The sequence below is a fragment of the Notolabrus celidotus genome, chromosome 22 (genome assembly GCF_009762535.1).
Source record: "Notolabrus celidotus isolate fNotCel1 chromosome 22, fNotCel1.pri, whole genome shotgun sequence".
In the NCBI taxonomy this organism is placed as follows: Eukaryota; Metazoa; Chordata; class Actinopteri; order Labriformes; family Labridae; genus Notolabrus; species Notolabrus celidotus.
Genome location: NC_048293.1, coordinates 15,163,553 through 15,180,774, shown reverse-complemented (window position 1 = coordinate 15,180,774; position 17,222 = coordinate 15,163,553). Strand labels below are relative to the sequence as shown.

The 17,222-nt window shown below is 43.5% G+C and overlaps 1 protein-coding gene across 1 annotated transcript in view; it reads right to left on the bottom strand.

Moving 5' to 3' along the window:
* Window positions 1–17,222, bottom strand: part of kif26ab (kinesin family member 26Ab) — a 79,944-nt gene that overhangs the window by 23,182 nt on the left and 39,540 nt on the right. Inside the window, exon 4 of the mRNA XM_034675303.1 lies at window positions 15,312–15,532. Coding sequence (XP_034531194.1) covers window positions 15,312–15,532 — 221 coding nt within the window. The remainder of the gene's footprint in view (window positions 1–15,311; window positions 15,533–17,222) is intronic.

The following is a 17,222-nucleotide window of genomic DNA, read 5'->3' as shown; positions in this document are numbered from 1 at the left end:
CTTCAACACTAAACCCCTTTAAACCAGGAACAATGCAATCAGGTATTGGTCGCAGCCAGTATTGATAGAGCCCTCATTGTGGTTTTGAGTGTTGTGCATCATAAATGACTTCATAATGAGAAACAGGCACAGTTGGTACTGTCCTGATAGCCTTTCAGCTCCATCACTGTCTCCTTATGAACAGACCTCAGGGACAGATAATGATTGTCATATATATAAATGAGCCAGAGCAAGACATATGTAAAACCAAGGGTCGTTTAAAATAAAAGGTCTCTCAGTGCCTTTTGTTCAAGGAAGGACATCTCGATTTTGTCCTCAGTGACAGTGAGGTAAGAGCAGAGAGGTCAATGTCTGAGAGGGAGGAGGAGCTGTGTTTACCTGATGCTCTGAAAGCTTCTCTCTGGCCTGCTGTCAATACTCGCTCGAGCTCTCTTTTCAAGCTTTGTCAAATTAACAAGAGAAACTCCTCCGCCCCGGAGAATCATTAGCTGCCGCGCCCATTAGCTTGTTTGTGCAAATTTGTCTCTGTTCTCCGAGGCCAGCTATACGGCTCTTTAGGTAGCCCCCTCTCTGTGGCTAATTATCATGTTGGCCACATTTACCATCCTTGACATTCCCTTTCTGTGATTCTACTTTTTTCTCTCTGCAGACAAGATAAGGCAGCTCTGGCCATTCATGCCGCGATGCGATCAGTGCAGCTGATATCAGACTGTTTTACCTCCTCCCTACAGCGAGTCCTGCCTCACAATGCTGCTGATTAGCCGCGCAGCGTAGCTCTTCATGAATGGAGCAGGGAATACTGGGATCCAGCCAGCCTCAACACCATGCAAAGATAATGAATACTGCACAATGAGTCACGCACAGACATTCATAATTTATCCTGGACTAAAGGCATCTGAGAGATTTTCAGAGTGGAAATAGGTGCATGAAACGTGGCTGTCGTTAGGTGCTGGAGCCCAAAAACACAACGTCAGCAGATGTTGATGATTGATTGGGCTGGATGTGTGTTGGTCTTTTAGGTAAGGTGCTATGTTTTTCAGTCATAAGGAAATCAATTGGAAAGCCCCCCAGAGCTAAAATCAGTACACACAGTCTTATTGATGGGCTGCCCTTGACACGATCAAACAGCCCCAAAGGTGTGGGGGATACCATAAATCTACTCACCGAGATCCCACTCTCAGAGAGTTACTGTATAAGTTAAAGCAGGAGCAGCAGACGAATAATCGGCCTCCACAGTTCAGTTTCTGTGTGGTGTTCTCTTGGACAAATTTGGTTTGGCTTTCAAAAAAAGCGGCCTCAAAGCTCTGGTCCCAAGCCGCTAGCAGCCTGACCAAGCCTCCGTTCAGCTTCAGTGGTGATTAAGCAACCATGACATCAGCTCTTAAACACACACAAATTCAGGGGAGATGATGTCATACTCTGCCAAGCAGCCCTGGCAGCGAGAAGGCCCACCCTCATGAGATTTACTCACCAGGCCAGGATGCCAATTATTAAGCACAAGATAAATGCTTCCACACAATAAAATACTTTTTGGTGCAGTAATAGAGTCTAAAAGGGTCAAACTCTGTCTGAGTGAGTGTCACAATCCTACAGATCTATGGCCATTCATGTATAAATACATGCATCATCCCAACACTTTAAGCTAAGGGCTTCCACATAGGGTCAACTCTTAAAATAACTGAAGAAATATGTGGATTCAGGTTACCTGAGACAGAGCATGCTCATGGGGACGCTAATAGGGGAACAGGCTGCTGAATGTATAACAAAGCTAGCATCCTGTGTGGCGCTGAGGTTTAGTCTGGTAGTGAGCCTGTCTCCTTTCTGAAGCCCCCCTGCAATCAAGGGACCACAGGTATAAACATTCATTTAGTTTTTCTCACTTCCTCTCCATTATCCTAAATCATTCAAAACAAGTAAAACCTGAGAGTGCAGCATCCTGCACATGTTGAGAATGGTTCGGCAAATGTTAATGTAGCCCAAATGTGCACTTTTACCTCACAGGAGCTGCTAAATAAGCTCTGACTGGGAGATACAGGGACAGAAATTGCTACTGTGCAGCCTGGTTTTATAAAAAAAATCAGATTAAGATAACTATCAACTAAAACCCAGATCTTCCAAGTCATTTTGAAAAATGTGTTTCCCCTCTTTGAGCTGATGCATTAAAATGGAAGAGAGAACCAGCAGGCTTATCTGTCTGTCGGTTGAATCTTATCAACCCAAAGCTCTGAAGCTTTAAACTAACTGCCAGCCTGTTTCCTTGCCCGCTCGGTTATTTTAATGGTAGACTGAGCAGGGAGCTCCTGCCCCTCCTGTGTCGGTTAACACAACTGCAGTTTGCAGAAAGTGGTCCAAACACCTTCAGGCAAGGATTTATGCACTTCCTATAAATCCTCAGAAATAAATAAAACAGATCCGGGCTAAATCACACAGCAATGAGTGTGATGTCCAGTTAGCCGGCATGTTCTAGACACGTTGCACCAAGGCCTTAAAGAAAGTCTCTTTGTTCCAACAAGGTGTTCAACAAGGCTTTTGTTCCGTCAGTGTCTGGCCTTGGACACAAAACACCAAATGGGGCATCATTTGTGTTCTGACAGCCTGAGGCGGCACACACATCTTCACTGCACCAATCCTCAGCCAATTAGCTAAGGCCAAATACATTCATGTGACACCTGTGAACACAATGCGCTGTCAGGAAGGAAATGAAAATATTACCCACCTAAAATGATGTCTTCCTATTCAACTGATTTGTCATATTTATGTCATAAAGCAGATTCAGAAGATGTCTTCTGTCAAAGGGAGAAAGACACACACACAGCTTTCCATAAATAAAATCCTAAATTCTACCCGGGCTTTGTAAACCTGTTTCGTCATGGTCTCCTCAAAAGTCTTTTGAAACGGTGTGTCGACTGAGGTGGAAAACGGGGGGAATTAGGGTGTCCTCTGGAGAATAGCTTGAATAACGGGGGATCATTTGAAGTGCAGGGGAAGAAAGAAAAGGAGTGCAAGAGGGGAGCAGGCAAGAAAGCAGTTTTGAGGAAACGAAAGTGATAAAAAAAATCAAATATGAAAGAAAAAAATCTCCAAATATAGTCTGTGAGAGGAGGAAGGACAAGAGGCAGAAAGAGGGGGAGCTGCAGGGGTGTAAAGCAGAGTCTTCACTTCGATCAGTGGGCCTTGGCGCTGTGCCAGCGAGGCGCTGTCCATGAAGAGGTAAATCATTTTCTGCCTGAGAAAGAAACAGGAAAAAATGATCGTTGGGGATGTGCCACTGCCAGCTTGGAATTGCTTTATTCCCAAAGATGGGAATCCCCAGTCGGCCAAGAATAAATGGAACAGTTGGCATCAAAAAGTGAAAAAACTCATCAATATTCAAGAAAGCCTGGTTGGGTGCTACAGCCTGGTAAGCAACAGTAGATTTAAGCTTTGGCTTGTACCAACACAATGATAGAAGACAGTTTCATGAAATATCAAAGATACTACGCCAAGCAGGTTTATCTTCTGTCCCTTTGGACATCAGATCAAGAGGGAAAAGATTCCCAAAAGGCAGTTTAACTCTTAATGATGGAGGGAATATAATTGGTGGAGGAACACACCACAGGAGAGTGTGACTAACCGTCCTTGTGGTTACACTGACATCCGGTGTTGTGTTTAATACTCTGCCTATTAAGCACCACGTCTCCAAACCAACACCCACGTCCCAGTCAAACATCCGCTAGTTTCCCCCCATCCCCACAGTGAAAGGCAACAAAGCCCTCTTGCTAAATTAGGGGCTTAAAGGGGGCTAAAGACAAACAAAGAAAGCAAACCAAAGAATGAAAGCTAGGAGCTATGATTCTAATTTGAGTATGTGTTATTGTTCCCTGAGTATTCAGGATCACATTTTGCTGATATGGCCTCAACTAGCTTGAGCATTAAGACATTGAGAGGTGAGCACAGCAGAAGGCATTGACTCTGCAGGTCCTATTTGTAAGTCAATGAGATAAAGGGGCTACTTTAAGACCCCTGGAGGAAAGAATTGGATATACCTGCTAGAAGAGTCAATAGGTCCTCTAAGGAAAATCTGTAGCAATTGACCCCAGCGAGTTTAGAAGAGGCTTCAAGTAAATTGCAGCTTTGGGTGTGAGTGAAGAAAATGCTCAGCTATTACGTCAAATTTGTTTGGGCAGAGAAAATAAGTCGAGGGAGAAAATTCCCTCTTCAGCTGATGGGTGACAGACGATAATGAAGACATGTTCTTCCCTGCTCCGTAGACTGCAGACTCCCCACTCCTGGCATTGCTGACAGAGATTAACAGCTGCTTTCATCTCTTCCAGGGCATTTTCTCTCTGCACCTCAGAAACTGCTTCAGGTATTCTGCTTACACTCCTCTCCCAGGCTGAGGAGAATCTGGAATAACTTCCCACCCTGAACGCACATGCTGAACTCAGATTCACCCACCATCCCACCCACGTCTTCCCCTGAAAACCTCAGGAAGGCTGTCCTGCTCTGAGGAGGCCAAAATGAATTTTGGCACTGTCTCATATCTGTCTCAGAAATCAGTTTAGCACAGAGTTGAGACACACTGTTTGAAATACAAGAGACAAATGAGTGCTATCATTAACACGCCATGCCTCCCTGATTGAATACGTCTTCTTGGATTAATACATCACATCATATCAGAAAGAAGCATAACTTCAGAAAATGATGAGTGTGTTAGAGGCAGTCAGAGAGAAGGAAAGCCAGAGCACTTCTGCTCCACTTCTCTGCTTCATTAATCACTCGCTGCCAGAATAAGACACCTAGCGATTATTTATTTGCACTTCTCCACACAGAGGCTATCACAACAAACAGGCCCGCAGGCTGTGGAGAACATTTGGGAGTGATTAATCAGTGGGCTGTCCAGAGAGACAGAACACAGAGGGAGGAGGTTTTTTACATGTGTTTCTTAATCCTTCATCTACATTCAAATCAATAAAAAAACAGAGCAAAATAGGGGGTCCAAGTCAGGCGAAATGAGGTGTACTGTCCAGGTGATGGACATGATCTGGGTAGAGTTGTTCTGACATGATTATGCTTGAAGTTAACGCCTCAGATGCTGCCTGAAATGCGGTATCAGGTATGCTCGTCAACAAATCTATGAAAAATATAATTTACTAGTCCTTCTTCTCCAAAACATTAGCTTACAAAGCATGAATATTAAATGAATGTCCCAATAGGAACTACTTTCTTAGAGAATAACTAGAAAATAAGAACAAAGAAGAACAGCTGAATTGCTAGCTAAAAGTGCAATTTTGGTCAAAGCTAACGAAGCGTCAGAAATCCTTGTTTCTAGTGAATAATTTCAATGCTGTGATTTTCAATCAAAATCTAGGTAATTGATCAATTAACAAAGACAAAAAAATGTGTAAAGCAAAAATTAGGGTTAGTCCGATATCAGACAATGGCTGTCAACAATGGCTGCTAGCGAACACGTTTAGCTCAACTTGTTTTTTAAATGTGGTATCAGGTAAGCTAGCGAGTCAACACACCAATCACAGACAATTTAATACCCCACAAATAATCACTTCTGTCTTCCTACCCATATTAGCCGACACAGCAATAATATATCATGTCTTTTGGGATCTACTCTTTTAGAGAATTACAACAGGAAAGGGAAAAAGAAGGAACAGTGCACTTCTAGCTAAAAGGGTAAAAAGCTAGCCAAAGCCAAAGTTAGCGAAAGTGTCATAAATTCTTGTCTGTAATTTCTAGTTTAACGCTGTATTTTTCAAAGTGAGAATCTAGATAATTAAAATCCAGTAGTTCCAAGGTATTTGGCAAACACAGGATGTCAGGAAGGGCCGCTAACTGGACCCTGGCTAATGTTAGCTTAACTTATTTGCAGGTATACCCAGCTAGTTTGAGGTAAGAATCACTTTAGTGTACTAAGCCAGGCCATACAACAATAATGGAAAAACACATCCATAATTGGATATATAAGGCTTACAGGGAGATAACAAAAATATGTTTCTGTTATCACTAAAACTCACTTGTGTTTATTGAAATCTGTATCAGGAGGAAAAAAATTGTACCATTACATCTTTAGATCTGGAAGTAGGGGATGAAGCGACTTTTCTTTAGATGGAAGTTAGAGATTATTATTTATGACGGACGTATACAGTAAAAGGAACACTAATCTCACAGCATGCGGAAATGCTTCCCTGGGAACAGCCACCAAGACATTAGCGACTACAACCGCATTATTCCAAGTTAAGCAGTTTATCCTGTATCACACACTCATAAAAGTCAACCATAGAAACATACTCAGCTACACTGACTGGGCCACATAGAGCGTATGGGGATAATGGGATTTTTAGCACACCGCAGCTGGCTCTCACGTGCTGGGTCGTGAACCGATTACAGGCAATAATCCTCTCCATTCAAGATGATGTGTATGCAGGAAGCAGCAACTGAAACCCAAAGAAGATCAATCCTCCATGCTACTTTTAGTTTGTTACAGCTCTTTGTACCGACTCAACTGGACAACTGGACAAGAAAAGGTTGATGGCCCACACAACAAGTCTTAATCCTTGCCAATACTCTTTGAAGATCTATGGGCTGCTGAGGTGAAAATATAACCATGTGTAGAAAACAAAAACATTCAGAGTACAAATATGAATTAGCATTAGAAGCACTTGACCATTCCTCTGTCATAACGTTTAGGAGGAGGAAGCTGAAATGCAGTAAAAACGCTTTTCCCCCCAAAGTTTCAAGTCTTTTAAACGTAGCAAATATTACAAAGCATTATCATTTAATGCTTTCATATTAACCAACAACTAAAAAGACAGTGTTCATACAAAAACTAGAGGGTCATTGGTCCATATTTCCAATAAAAACAAACGTCTGATTATCTGTAAGCTAAAGTCAGGCAAAAGCTAACGTCACCATTTAGCTTTGCTAGCTAATATTCCTGTCAGATGCGAGTGCTTTAATGCTAACATTATCTTTTAAAAGTGTCATATGATTCTATAGGAAATGTTTAAAAACTTTTCAACATCAACTTATCTGTTAAACTATTAGTTAGCATAACACCCCAGCTTGTGTTGGAATATAGCCACTTCCTTGCTAACGTCATAGTCTGCAAATAATGTTGTTCATACAAAATCAAAAGCTAACATTCCCTTCCAGCAACTTCTTAGCTATGGAAATATAAGCTAACTAATGTCTAGATGCCTCAAGCTAGCGCACTGCTGCTTTAAAGTACCTGAAGTCCATAGAAATTTTCATCATACCTTAGTAAAGTGACTATCAAACCAACTCTGTTTCTGATAGTAACATTAGCTGTTTGACTGTAGTTTATCCGTTATCTATTCAACTTGCGATGTGGCTGAATGTAACTCAGGATGTTCACAATCCATTGGCTTTATTAGCTGTGTATCAGTCAGGAATTGGTAAAAGTTTTTCTTTGACAAGCTAAAAGCACACAGCTACAACATTATAACAGCATTTAAGCTTCCAACACTAAGCATGACTACAGAGGAACATTAAGCCCTGTGAATATGGTGAATTATGCTTCTTAATGTGGCAGATAACTAACTTATTGCATCATTCTACAGGGAAGCCAAAGGTTAACTTTGTACATTTGATAATGTATAAGGTATTGACAATGATTAAACAGTGTCATTAGTCCTATATGTCTTGGTTTGCCAGCAGCCTAGTAAAAAAAAGAGACAGTTAAAATGCTCAAGTAATTAAGGCTATGGGTGATGAGGTAAACACTGAACCACCTGTCCTGAAAATGGCCTCATCCTCAGTGGTTATCTGAGCATCATCTATAAAAGCTTGGTCCTTTCCATTGACAATCAGAAGGATAGAGGTGCTGTTTGAGACGGTTTCTAAAAATATACAGCACCAGTGTTTGGGGAAATCAACCTTCTACCGCTGATTAAGCCGCTATTAGTTTTTTCATATTGAATAGAAGGCCACAGTGAGGCTCAGCGGTGCCGAGAACCCCTCCAGGGGCCATCTTTGTTTCTTTGGATTGTAAAACATAAAGGCAGCTCATGGGAGCAGAGGCCACGGGCTCTATTCTTCATCTGTACACAAGAGGTCATAAAATTCCTCAATGCATATTCAGTGCCACCAGCTATAGCAGTTCGCTCTTTTCTATTCCACTGTCACCACCACAGTGTAGAAGTGACTGTGGTTGTAACGACACAGATAATAGACTTCATTTGCATGACACCTTTCACTGAGGGACACTAAAGAGGTTTAGATGGCATCCCTCTGCCCCTGAAGGCATGATCCATAATGTCGACTCAACAGGATGTTTGTTAGAGAATTAAGCAAAGAGGAGCATGATATAACTAAATGCTGAGCACTGATCATGGAGCCCTGTGGGCAACTATCAGAGCTGTTGTCCAATTGGGGAATGTCGAACGTGGGCAGGCAAACAGAGCTGCAAATAGATTGATGTTAAAAGGAATGACCTCTCCTGCCCACACTCAACTAGTTGCACACAACCTGGCCTTTTCTATCATCCCTACAAACACACAGGGAGACAAAGGCAGCCCTATGTTAGGTGTCAAGCCTACAGGACTGAGGTCTGCACTCCACATCCTCTCATTTCTCTACCTGTGAAAGGAATCTGTCATGAGTGGACTGCAGTGCTTTCCCCGTCTCCCCGCAGGGCTTACTACACGTGGGCCCAGGGTGAGTGCACAGGCTTGAGTCAGCGCTTCGGCTCTTTGTTTGTCGGCCCCCCTCAGCCAGCCCCCTGGAGGCTATGTGAGTGGGCCAGACAGACTTCCTGACTCAGGGATTTATTTGGGGGAGCAGGGAGAAAGGGCAGTGGGTTATCCCTCACGCATTCTGTGACAAACTCTCTGCTCTTCTTCGCTCTATCACTGGAGCTGTTTGCCATTCATGATGACAGGCACAAGAGATTCTTCACTGCCTGTCACCCCTGGTAGCTGCAGGGACGAAGCACTATCACACCATGTTATCATATCCAAAGGAGGAGACAGACATCCAGAGAGAGGCGAGGGAATCAGCGACAGCGAGAGAGCGCTTCTTCAGCTGTACAGGAAATTCTTCACAAAACCGATTATGTGAAGGGCAACTCTCAGAATCCAAATAAGAGCTTCTCATGCAATATTCAGCTAGTGCGGCATGCAATGTGTCAGAGTCATTCAGACTGCCTGAGCATGCTCTCTGCTGTAGCAATGTGTAACAGTGTAAAGACTGAATTTGTATCTCTACATCATAGAACAATGCCGCCATTTTTCATGAGAACAGTGGAGTATTATGAGTCAGAGGAAGGCTGTTAGTGGATGAAAGGTGCATGAGGGCAGTGGGATGTATCTACCTGCTGAAGATCCCCAAGGCTACAAGGCCAGGCTTGATCTCCATCAACACCTCAACCTTGACGGCGCCTGACAGGCCTTGGATTGATTCACACCTGGGCTTATCTACAAGCTGCAGCCCCTTCTTGGCCTCAGCTGGAGCTGCCACTGTGTCTGCCGCTGCACTGAGGCAGCCATTAGTCCCATCAGCCTGATTATGGCAGGAAAATGCCAGCTGGTGTTTTATCCAACTGTAAACAAAGACAAATACCACAGAGCAGCTCAACCATCCCAGCTACCACCCACTCAATAGTTCTGATGAGCTATTCGCCGCCCTGGGCATGTGTTGCTCGCATTCAACAGATTGATATGAATCAATTCTCATTTGTCAGGCTCTGGAGGTAGAGGTAGTATTAACACTTCTGCTCCACAGTGGCTGTTTCCTCAACACGGAGCCAGCATTTCTGCAATATGTTTTCTGCCGTGCTATACATTCTGCTCACACTCCCGCTCTGATGGAGGAATCCATCTCGCTGTGGCTTGACAACAAAACCATTAGCCTCTCACCTCCAGGGAGCAGACAGTCCAACTCCACATGCACAAAACTGCACATTCCACAGAGTGGAAAAGAGAAAGTGACACAGACGGAAAGACAAAAAAAAAGAGAGAGAGAGAGAGAGTGGAAAAAATAGTAGAGGTAGAAACTCAAACACAAACATTTGGTTGCACGTACAACACAACAAGAGTTCACATATCCGAGTGAGTGAGTGTTGTTTGTATGCAACAGAACTTACTTGACTCCCATGGTAGTGAATCCAATATTCCTCTCCGCAGGTACACGCCTCCTGCTTCTTATTCTGCTAGAATGGAGCATCAGCCCGAGCACGCCTTCTGAATGACAACATTTACGGGCACATTCATCCTCGGGAGCTTCCGACCCACTCTTTATCCTTATCTATCTGCCATGTGGGCCAGATCCACAGCGCTCACTAGATCCCGCTGCTCCACATAATCTGCCCTGCCTATTAGCGAGATCCCGTCTGTCAATCAAAACACAGCCAACCAAACACACAGCACAGTCCTGCTTTGTTTGCCTGCAGATCTTCTGGATTTCTCCCAGCAACACATGCAAGTAGCCTCACAGCCTTTATACCAACAAATAGGTCAGAGTCAGCGGCCCAAGTTCCCTGATGGGGACTTCAAACTGAACCCTGATTGGACAATAAACTTTAGCGAGTCATCCTACATGTGTAATTCGGAACAAGCACTTGTGAACCCGCAGTGCCTCCAATTTGAAACAAACAAGACACACATGCATGTCCCTCCCCTTGACTAAATTATAGTAGAGAGGTGTAGAGAGGGCTATTGCGACTTTCTGATTTCCAATCTCCACTTTGAAAGAAAAAAAAAATATCAGTCACATTTTATTCCCACAAGATAATGACTTGTTTCTATGGTTACTCATAGCAGCCTCGGGGATGAAGGGCAGAGTTAGTGTTGCAGGGTCTTGTGTGCGCAGGAGAACAGAGGCTAAATGGTCCTGCTGCCACAATTACAGGAGGATTCCTCCTCCGCGATGACAGTCATTACGGTGTAAACACTCACCTGGGCAGCAGCTGCAGGGCGGCGATGGACGGCCGTAAAACCACTTCCTCCTGAAACTCCTCCAGGGCCGCATTCCAGCAAACAGCTGTCTGCCCTGCCCATACTGTCTAACAACCTAACTGCCATGTATGCCACCTTTTACAGTCTGCAGTGCCCCTGAATCATCCATGGAGCTACACAGCTACAACAGAAGCTTAATTACACACAAAGGAAGATACTTCACACGTGTTCTTCTCTCTGATCTCAAACATTGGCACAAGACACAGAGCAGTGGTAATCACTCACTACAAGACTTGACAAACTTCATGATCATACTTATGTTATTGCTATATTTGGTATTGTTAATACTCTGCTATTTTCAAAACTATTATTGGAATTGCAGTTTAAGTCAGTATTATGCTGTTTTTACTTTGTTTGTGTCTGGTCCTGCTCAAGGTTTCTGCCTGTTAAAATAAGTTCTTCCTTGCCACCGATGTAAAGCACTGACTCATGGTGGATTGATGTTGGGTCCCTCTAAAAAAACAACGACAACTATAGTACTGATCTGCTTTTCTGTGAGGCGTCCCAAGGTACCTTTTGTCGTGGTGATTCCTTGAGATTATCATGTGTTATGACCCATGATTTAAAATAATCTGGCATTAAAGTATAAGTAACAAAACAAAGAATAACTACAACCTAATGAAGTGATGATTTGCAGTGAGAATAAAACAGAAGAATGCTAAACAAGTCTGAACTACAGGTGATATCTTACCTGCTTGTTTGTTTATTTGTTTGTACTGTCGATAGTAGCATGTTAGCTAATGTCAGCCTCAGGGCTGGAATGTTTCAGTTTCTTTGAAATACTGGCAGCAGCTCTGTTTCCTTTTCTCTCTGGCTGTTGTGGTACATCACAGAAATCACTGACCTAATCATCAGGGTTTTAAATGCTACAAATCTAACACTTCTGTTATCATCAGAACAGCAAAGGATCAGTCCAGAGGGGTTAAGATTAGATCTTTAGGGCTCTGGTTTAGCTCAGGCACCCCATGTACAGTGGTAAACTGTGGATTGTAGGGCTCATTCTTGTTCCTGACCATAGTCTGTATGGATTTGATTTGGACTTTCGATAGCCATGAGTTTTACCAACAAATCAACACAAGAGTATGTTCCGCTGACCTGAGGGATCTTAAATGTTTATGGGAATGTTAAATGTGTGTTTTGGTAAGCGGAAGGGGTGTGATGTCAGTCCTGCAGCTCCATCAGCCAGATTGCTTTGAGGCTGCACATGCCCGACACCAGTCCAATGCCAGCACCCAACAAGGAGGTTTTGGGCTTTACATATCACAATGGGAGGAGCATGGAGGCACAGTGTCCATTTAATGTACAGTCATGGTCCTGACAGTATTTGGCACGTCGTGCCCAAGTCTCTCAGAATATTTCCTGCGTCTCCACAGTGCTACACTCTCTGAATTATAACCTGAGTTTATCTTTAGTGTAAGTAAATCATTCCTTTTCTGAATATGACGAGAATGAGGGACTAGCCTCTCTCCAATAAAAACGAAACCAGCAATAAACCACAGAAAGTGTCCCATGCTGCTATGCAGAAATGAGCACACTGAGAAAAGTAAGTCTCAAACTGAGCAGTCGACTCCTCTCAGCAGTGGGCACTGAGAAATCCCACAGGGCCTGTGGGTAATAAACACACCGTCAAAATCAGCAGGTGTTAATGGAACATAGAGATGGGTAGAAGGATCTGCGAGGCGGCAGTTAGCCGCAGCGGCTAGCCCCCCGTTGTGAGCTCCACCTTGTTTCATTACACAACTCTGAGTCAATACACTAATCATATGCTCTGTCACAAGGCAATCAGCGCTTAACGTGCCAGTCAGCTCAACACATGGCTCTAAATTCATCACCCCACAACCCCCAGTTATAGTCTGACACACATACACACACATAATGACATACATGCATGCACACACACACACCATCCGGTCAGAGTTTGACCCTTGACTCTTCCTGTCTCTCTGTGACTGTATAGTCTGTCTAATTAGCGATTGGTCATTACTGACCCCGGGGTCATCTTTGTTTCGGGTTATTCACTACAATTACCAGAGACAGGAAGCAGAGGAAAAACACTATTTAGCAGCTGGAATGTAAAATGCTTTGAAAAAAGTATTAGTGTCGATCAATAGATCTGTTAGTGATTTATTTTACTGAATTAATAAGATAATGTTTTGTTTCAACCAAGGTTAAAAATGTGTCCACACAAATACATTCTTTATTAGCTATGTCATAAAAATGCTGAACAAAACAACAAAGTTCTCATGTTTCTGAAGCATTCAAGGAAGAGAATAGAGTAGTTTGTTGCTGCACGTACCATTTACAAAATTGGTACAAATGTTCTGTATTTGAACACTTCTTCATTATTAAGAAGAAGTCAAGTGGGTTGATGGCACCTGCTATTGTTCTGAGAGGAAACACTTCTAATTAATTCAAAGAATGTGTCTCAGATGTGACTGACCTCTCGGTCTTTGTAGTTATAAAAATCATTTGTACTAAAATGACTTTTCAAGTCAGTACACATCTGAAATGAAACAAATTAAATGCTTTTCTGCAAACCTTGGTGAACGGTTGACTTGTTTTTGAAATGAAAAATGAATGAATCTCTTTTGTTCACCTCGCACTTCTTTTCTCTCCGCAGCAGAATAATGCTATAGCAGCTCGACTCTGGCTAATTGCATTCTAATTAAAATTTCATCTCTGAGTGGAACGGTGTTAGTGAATGTCAGACAAGTGTCTGAGGAGCCTTTCTCCACTCCGTCGGGGTAGAAACTGCTGTTTGGTTATTCTGCTCCTACATCCTTGGCTCTCAGGATTTTACACATGCATCCCGCTAATTGTATCTTTCGAGAACAAAAAGGAATACTAATCAGATGTGAGTTTCAATCAAGTCTAAAACGTGAAGGACACCCATTTCATTGTTATTGTTTTTAAATCAAGTGCTCCCAGTGCGACGAGAAAACAAGAAAATGTGTTGATTGTTTCAATTTGTGTTGACTTTTGGGAACTTACATTTCAATCAAGAAAAATATACTCCACAAAGAAACAAAGTTAACAACATGTTGATGATGATGTTCCAGCTGCACATGGTCAGGAAGAGGGTGTGTGCCACCACCCTTTTCTGCAACTGCAGAATGTAATGCTTTTCAAATCCAGGCCATCATCATTGTGTTTCTCTGGGCCAAGTAAAACACCACATTCTTGGCAGCAAATTATCATCGGGGAAGAAATGAAAGGTGTAACCTTTTTACTGGACTTCCACTTACACTCTCCTCTGCCCCACCAGGACCTGCTGCAAGGGAAAAAACAAGTCCACCTCCCTCTTTTTCCCTACGATTAGCGCACTCTTGCCGGATAAAGTGCTTCTCTTTTTGAGGTTGGATCCAAAGAAAACATGAGGACTAATAAATCAGTGTCAGGAATTAACCCTGTCTAGCAGAAGGCCTCACCTTGCTCTTGTAAAGGACTACAGGAAGCTGCACACACAGGACGTTGCATATTTAGCATAGGATCTGGAATGTCCCCTTCACCTCATGGTCCCACAGATACACTCAGACCCTTTGAAAGCTGGCAACACCAACTCCATTTGGGTTTCTTGTGCTCCACAGATCCCCCATGGGGCTTCCTGTCACACTCCACAAGTCCCTTCAACCTCCTGTGGTGCAGAGCTTCAATGGTCCTATGCATCATTCTTAGCCAGCTTCCCCTTTCCCCAACATTCATTATGGAATAGCACTCCTCGGAGAGCAGAGGCAGGGAATGTATGCACTGACCAGCCTGCCAGGGAATCTATCAATGACAATTTACCACATTGCACCAGGCATCCGCCCGCCTGGAGAGGGTGAAGGATTCTCCAGGGCAACAACAACGCCAGAGCCAAGAGGAGCAGGAAGTAATGTGTTGCAGAGATACACTCGGACTGAACAGTTAGCTCTGCAAAGCTGCAGAATCTGCATAGCTGTTTGAAAAGATTCAAAATAACCAAACATTAAATACCTCAGGACAATACTCGGCTTTTACCTAAGCCCTTTTCGTGAGACACTCCCTCCTTCACATCAAATTATGCTATTCCATTATCCATTCATGAGCATTGGCGCCTGCATATTAGGGTTCATTTAGTCCCATGATGGTGCGTATCCCAAGGCGATGCTACAATTCAAGCATTGCAAGAACAACATCTCCATGGCAGAAGAGCCCCACATGGAAGTTAACACCATGAAGAAGGTCTTTAGACACTCATTTAGAAGACGAGTCCGTGCATATCTCTTCTACACATAGAAGCTGGAATGAACGCATGCACAAACTCACAACAGCTCGATGTAATCTCCATGTTTTGACAGGACAGCAGGACAGGGAGGGGCTTACCTGATGAAAAAGGAGGCTGCTGCAGACGAGGACGCAGAGGTGGAGGTGGTTGCACTGGTGACGATTGGCACCGGGAGTCCCGGTTGGCTGCAGCTCCTCACTCTGCAGGGCGTCAGGGTGCTGCTGGTGCCGGCGGTCGTCATGGTGGTGGTGGTGGTGGTGGTGAGTAGGGTCTCTGATTGTGCAACATCCCTGTCTGCTTCACCCATCAAACCGTGCCCCTGTTGACACACAGATTCACAGATAAGAACCCAACCACATATTTTCACTGCTTCGGCCCACCTTCCTTCCACTCCATTACTCCCTCTGTGCCACAGATGGACAGGCAGCTGCTGCAGCCAGAGCAGGTTAGCAGGAGTCAGCAGTATCCACAGCAGAGAGATCCCCACAGAACAGCGAGGGATGCTGCACCATGCATTGATTCTGGCAACACTCTGGAGGTTGCTCTGGCTGTAGCCTACTGTAATTAAGTGATAACCCACATTTAATTAGTAATTAAATCACAAGCGATTTACTCCACTCGGCACCCGATTATATCTCTACCTCTGTGGCTAATTCAGGACTTAACTTACAGCTACGATAATCACGGCATCCCGCAGGCTGAGTTACACTGGAAATACATACGAGGAAGTTTCAAAGGGAGTAAACAATCAACAACAATGTGAGGAATGAGATAGCTTTACGAGGCAGCGAAACTGTGCCTGTGTGAGCACACCCTGCTCTGGCAGCTCGGTAATTGAACAGGAATAAACAGAGGTGAGCTGCTTCTGTGTCGGCCCGCAGGCGCTCGAAATTAATGCCAAAGTCACACAGGGTATACTGGCTGTATGGCTTGTGTGTAAAGAGTTATGACAGGTTCATCAGCAGGCTTAGAGTTTGATAAAGACACAAAAAAAACAGCAGGATTTTAAAAGCTTCCTGTTTTCTGTAGTTGTTGTTAGAATATTGCAAAAGTTAAAGAAAGTTGTGTTATCGAAGCAGTATCCTTGTCATGATGATGTCGTTTTCAGGGATGTAAGAAGGCCACTGAAGAAAGCTTTTGTTGTTGCTACAAGGTTTATGTGTTATAATGATTTGTCCTTGCTTTTCTCATTCTCACCATCTAAAAGCTCATTAAGAGAAACCTTTCACATTCCCTGGAGAAACTGACTTCTTTACTGAGTGACAGGAGGTGTATGACACAATGCCATATGCTGATAGTTCAGTGGCAAGTTGCATGGCCAACAGTACGCCACTGGTGGACCAGTGGAATGTGCCGGTTGCTTGACCATTGTGCTTCTACCCTCAGTGGTATTCCACCAGTATGGTACTTTTTGTCCTTAGAGTAATCGTTAGCAGATAGAATGCAATCTCATATTACATCATTGCATGCAGCCCAATTTCAATGCCAATCTTCCTTATGCAGAAACAGCTCCACGTTGATGGCAACAAGTTTGATGCTCTGACTGTCTACAGTGGCTTAACCAATAGGCTAACAACCGGCTAAGGCTAAATTACCTGTTTGTCATCATCAAAAAAAAAAACCAAACATGTCGTGTCAGCATTCAGCATGGCCACTTTGTAGCACCACTGGCCACTTTTCGATCAAAGCGCTGCTGGATTTTCCCTTTTTAATGCCTGTGTTTATCATCAAGTGCCTTCATAACACTGAATTTAAACTCTGTAATACTCTAGACTCTGTTTTTCTATTTTCCCTCAAAGCTCAGAGTCAATTTAAAGTTTGAAAAAGGCTAAAATGGTTTAAACACAAAGCCATATCCATGGTAAAAACCAGGAAAAAATAAAACTGGAAATAGACTTCCAGCCCTGTGTGTGTGTGTGTGTGTGTGTGTGTGTGTGTGTGTGTGTGTGTGTGTGTGTGTGTGTGTGTGTGTGTGTGTGTGTGTGTGTGTGTGTGTGTGTGTGTGTGTG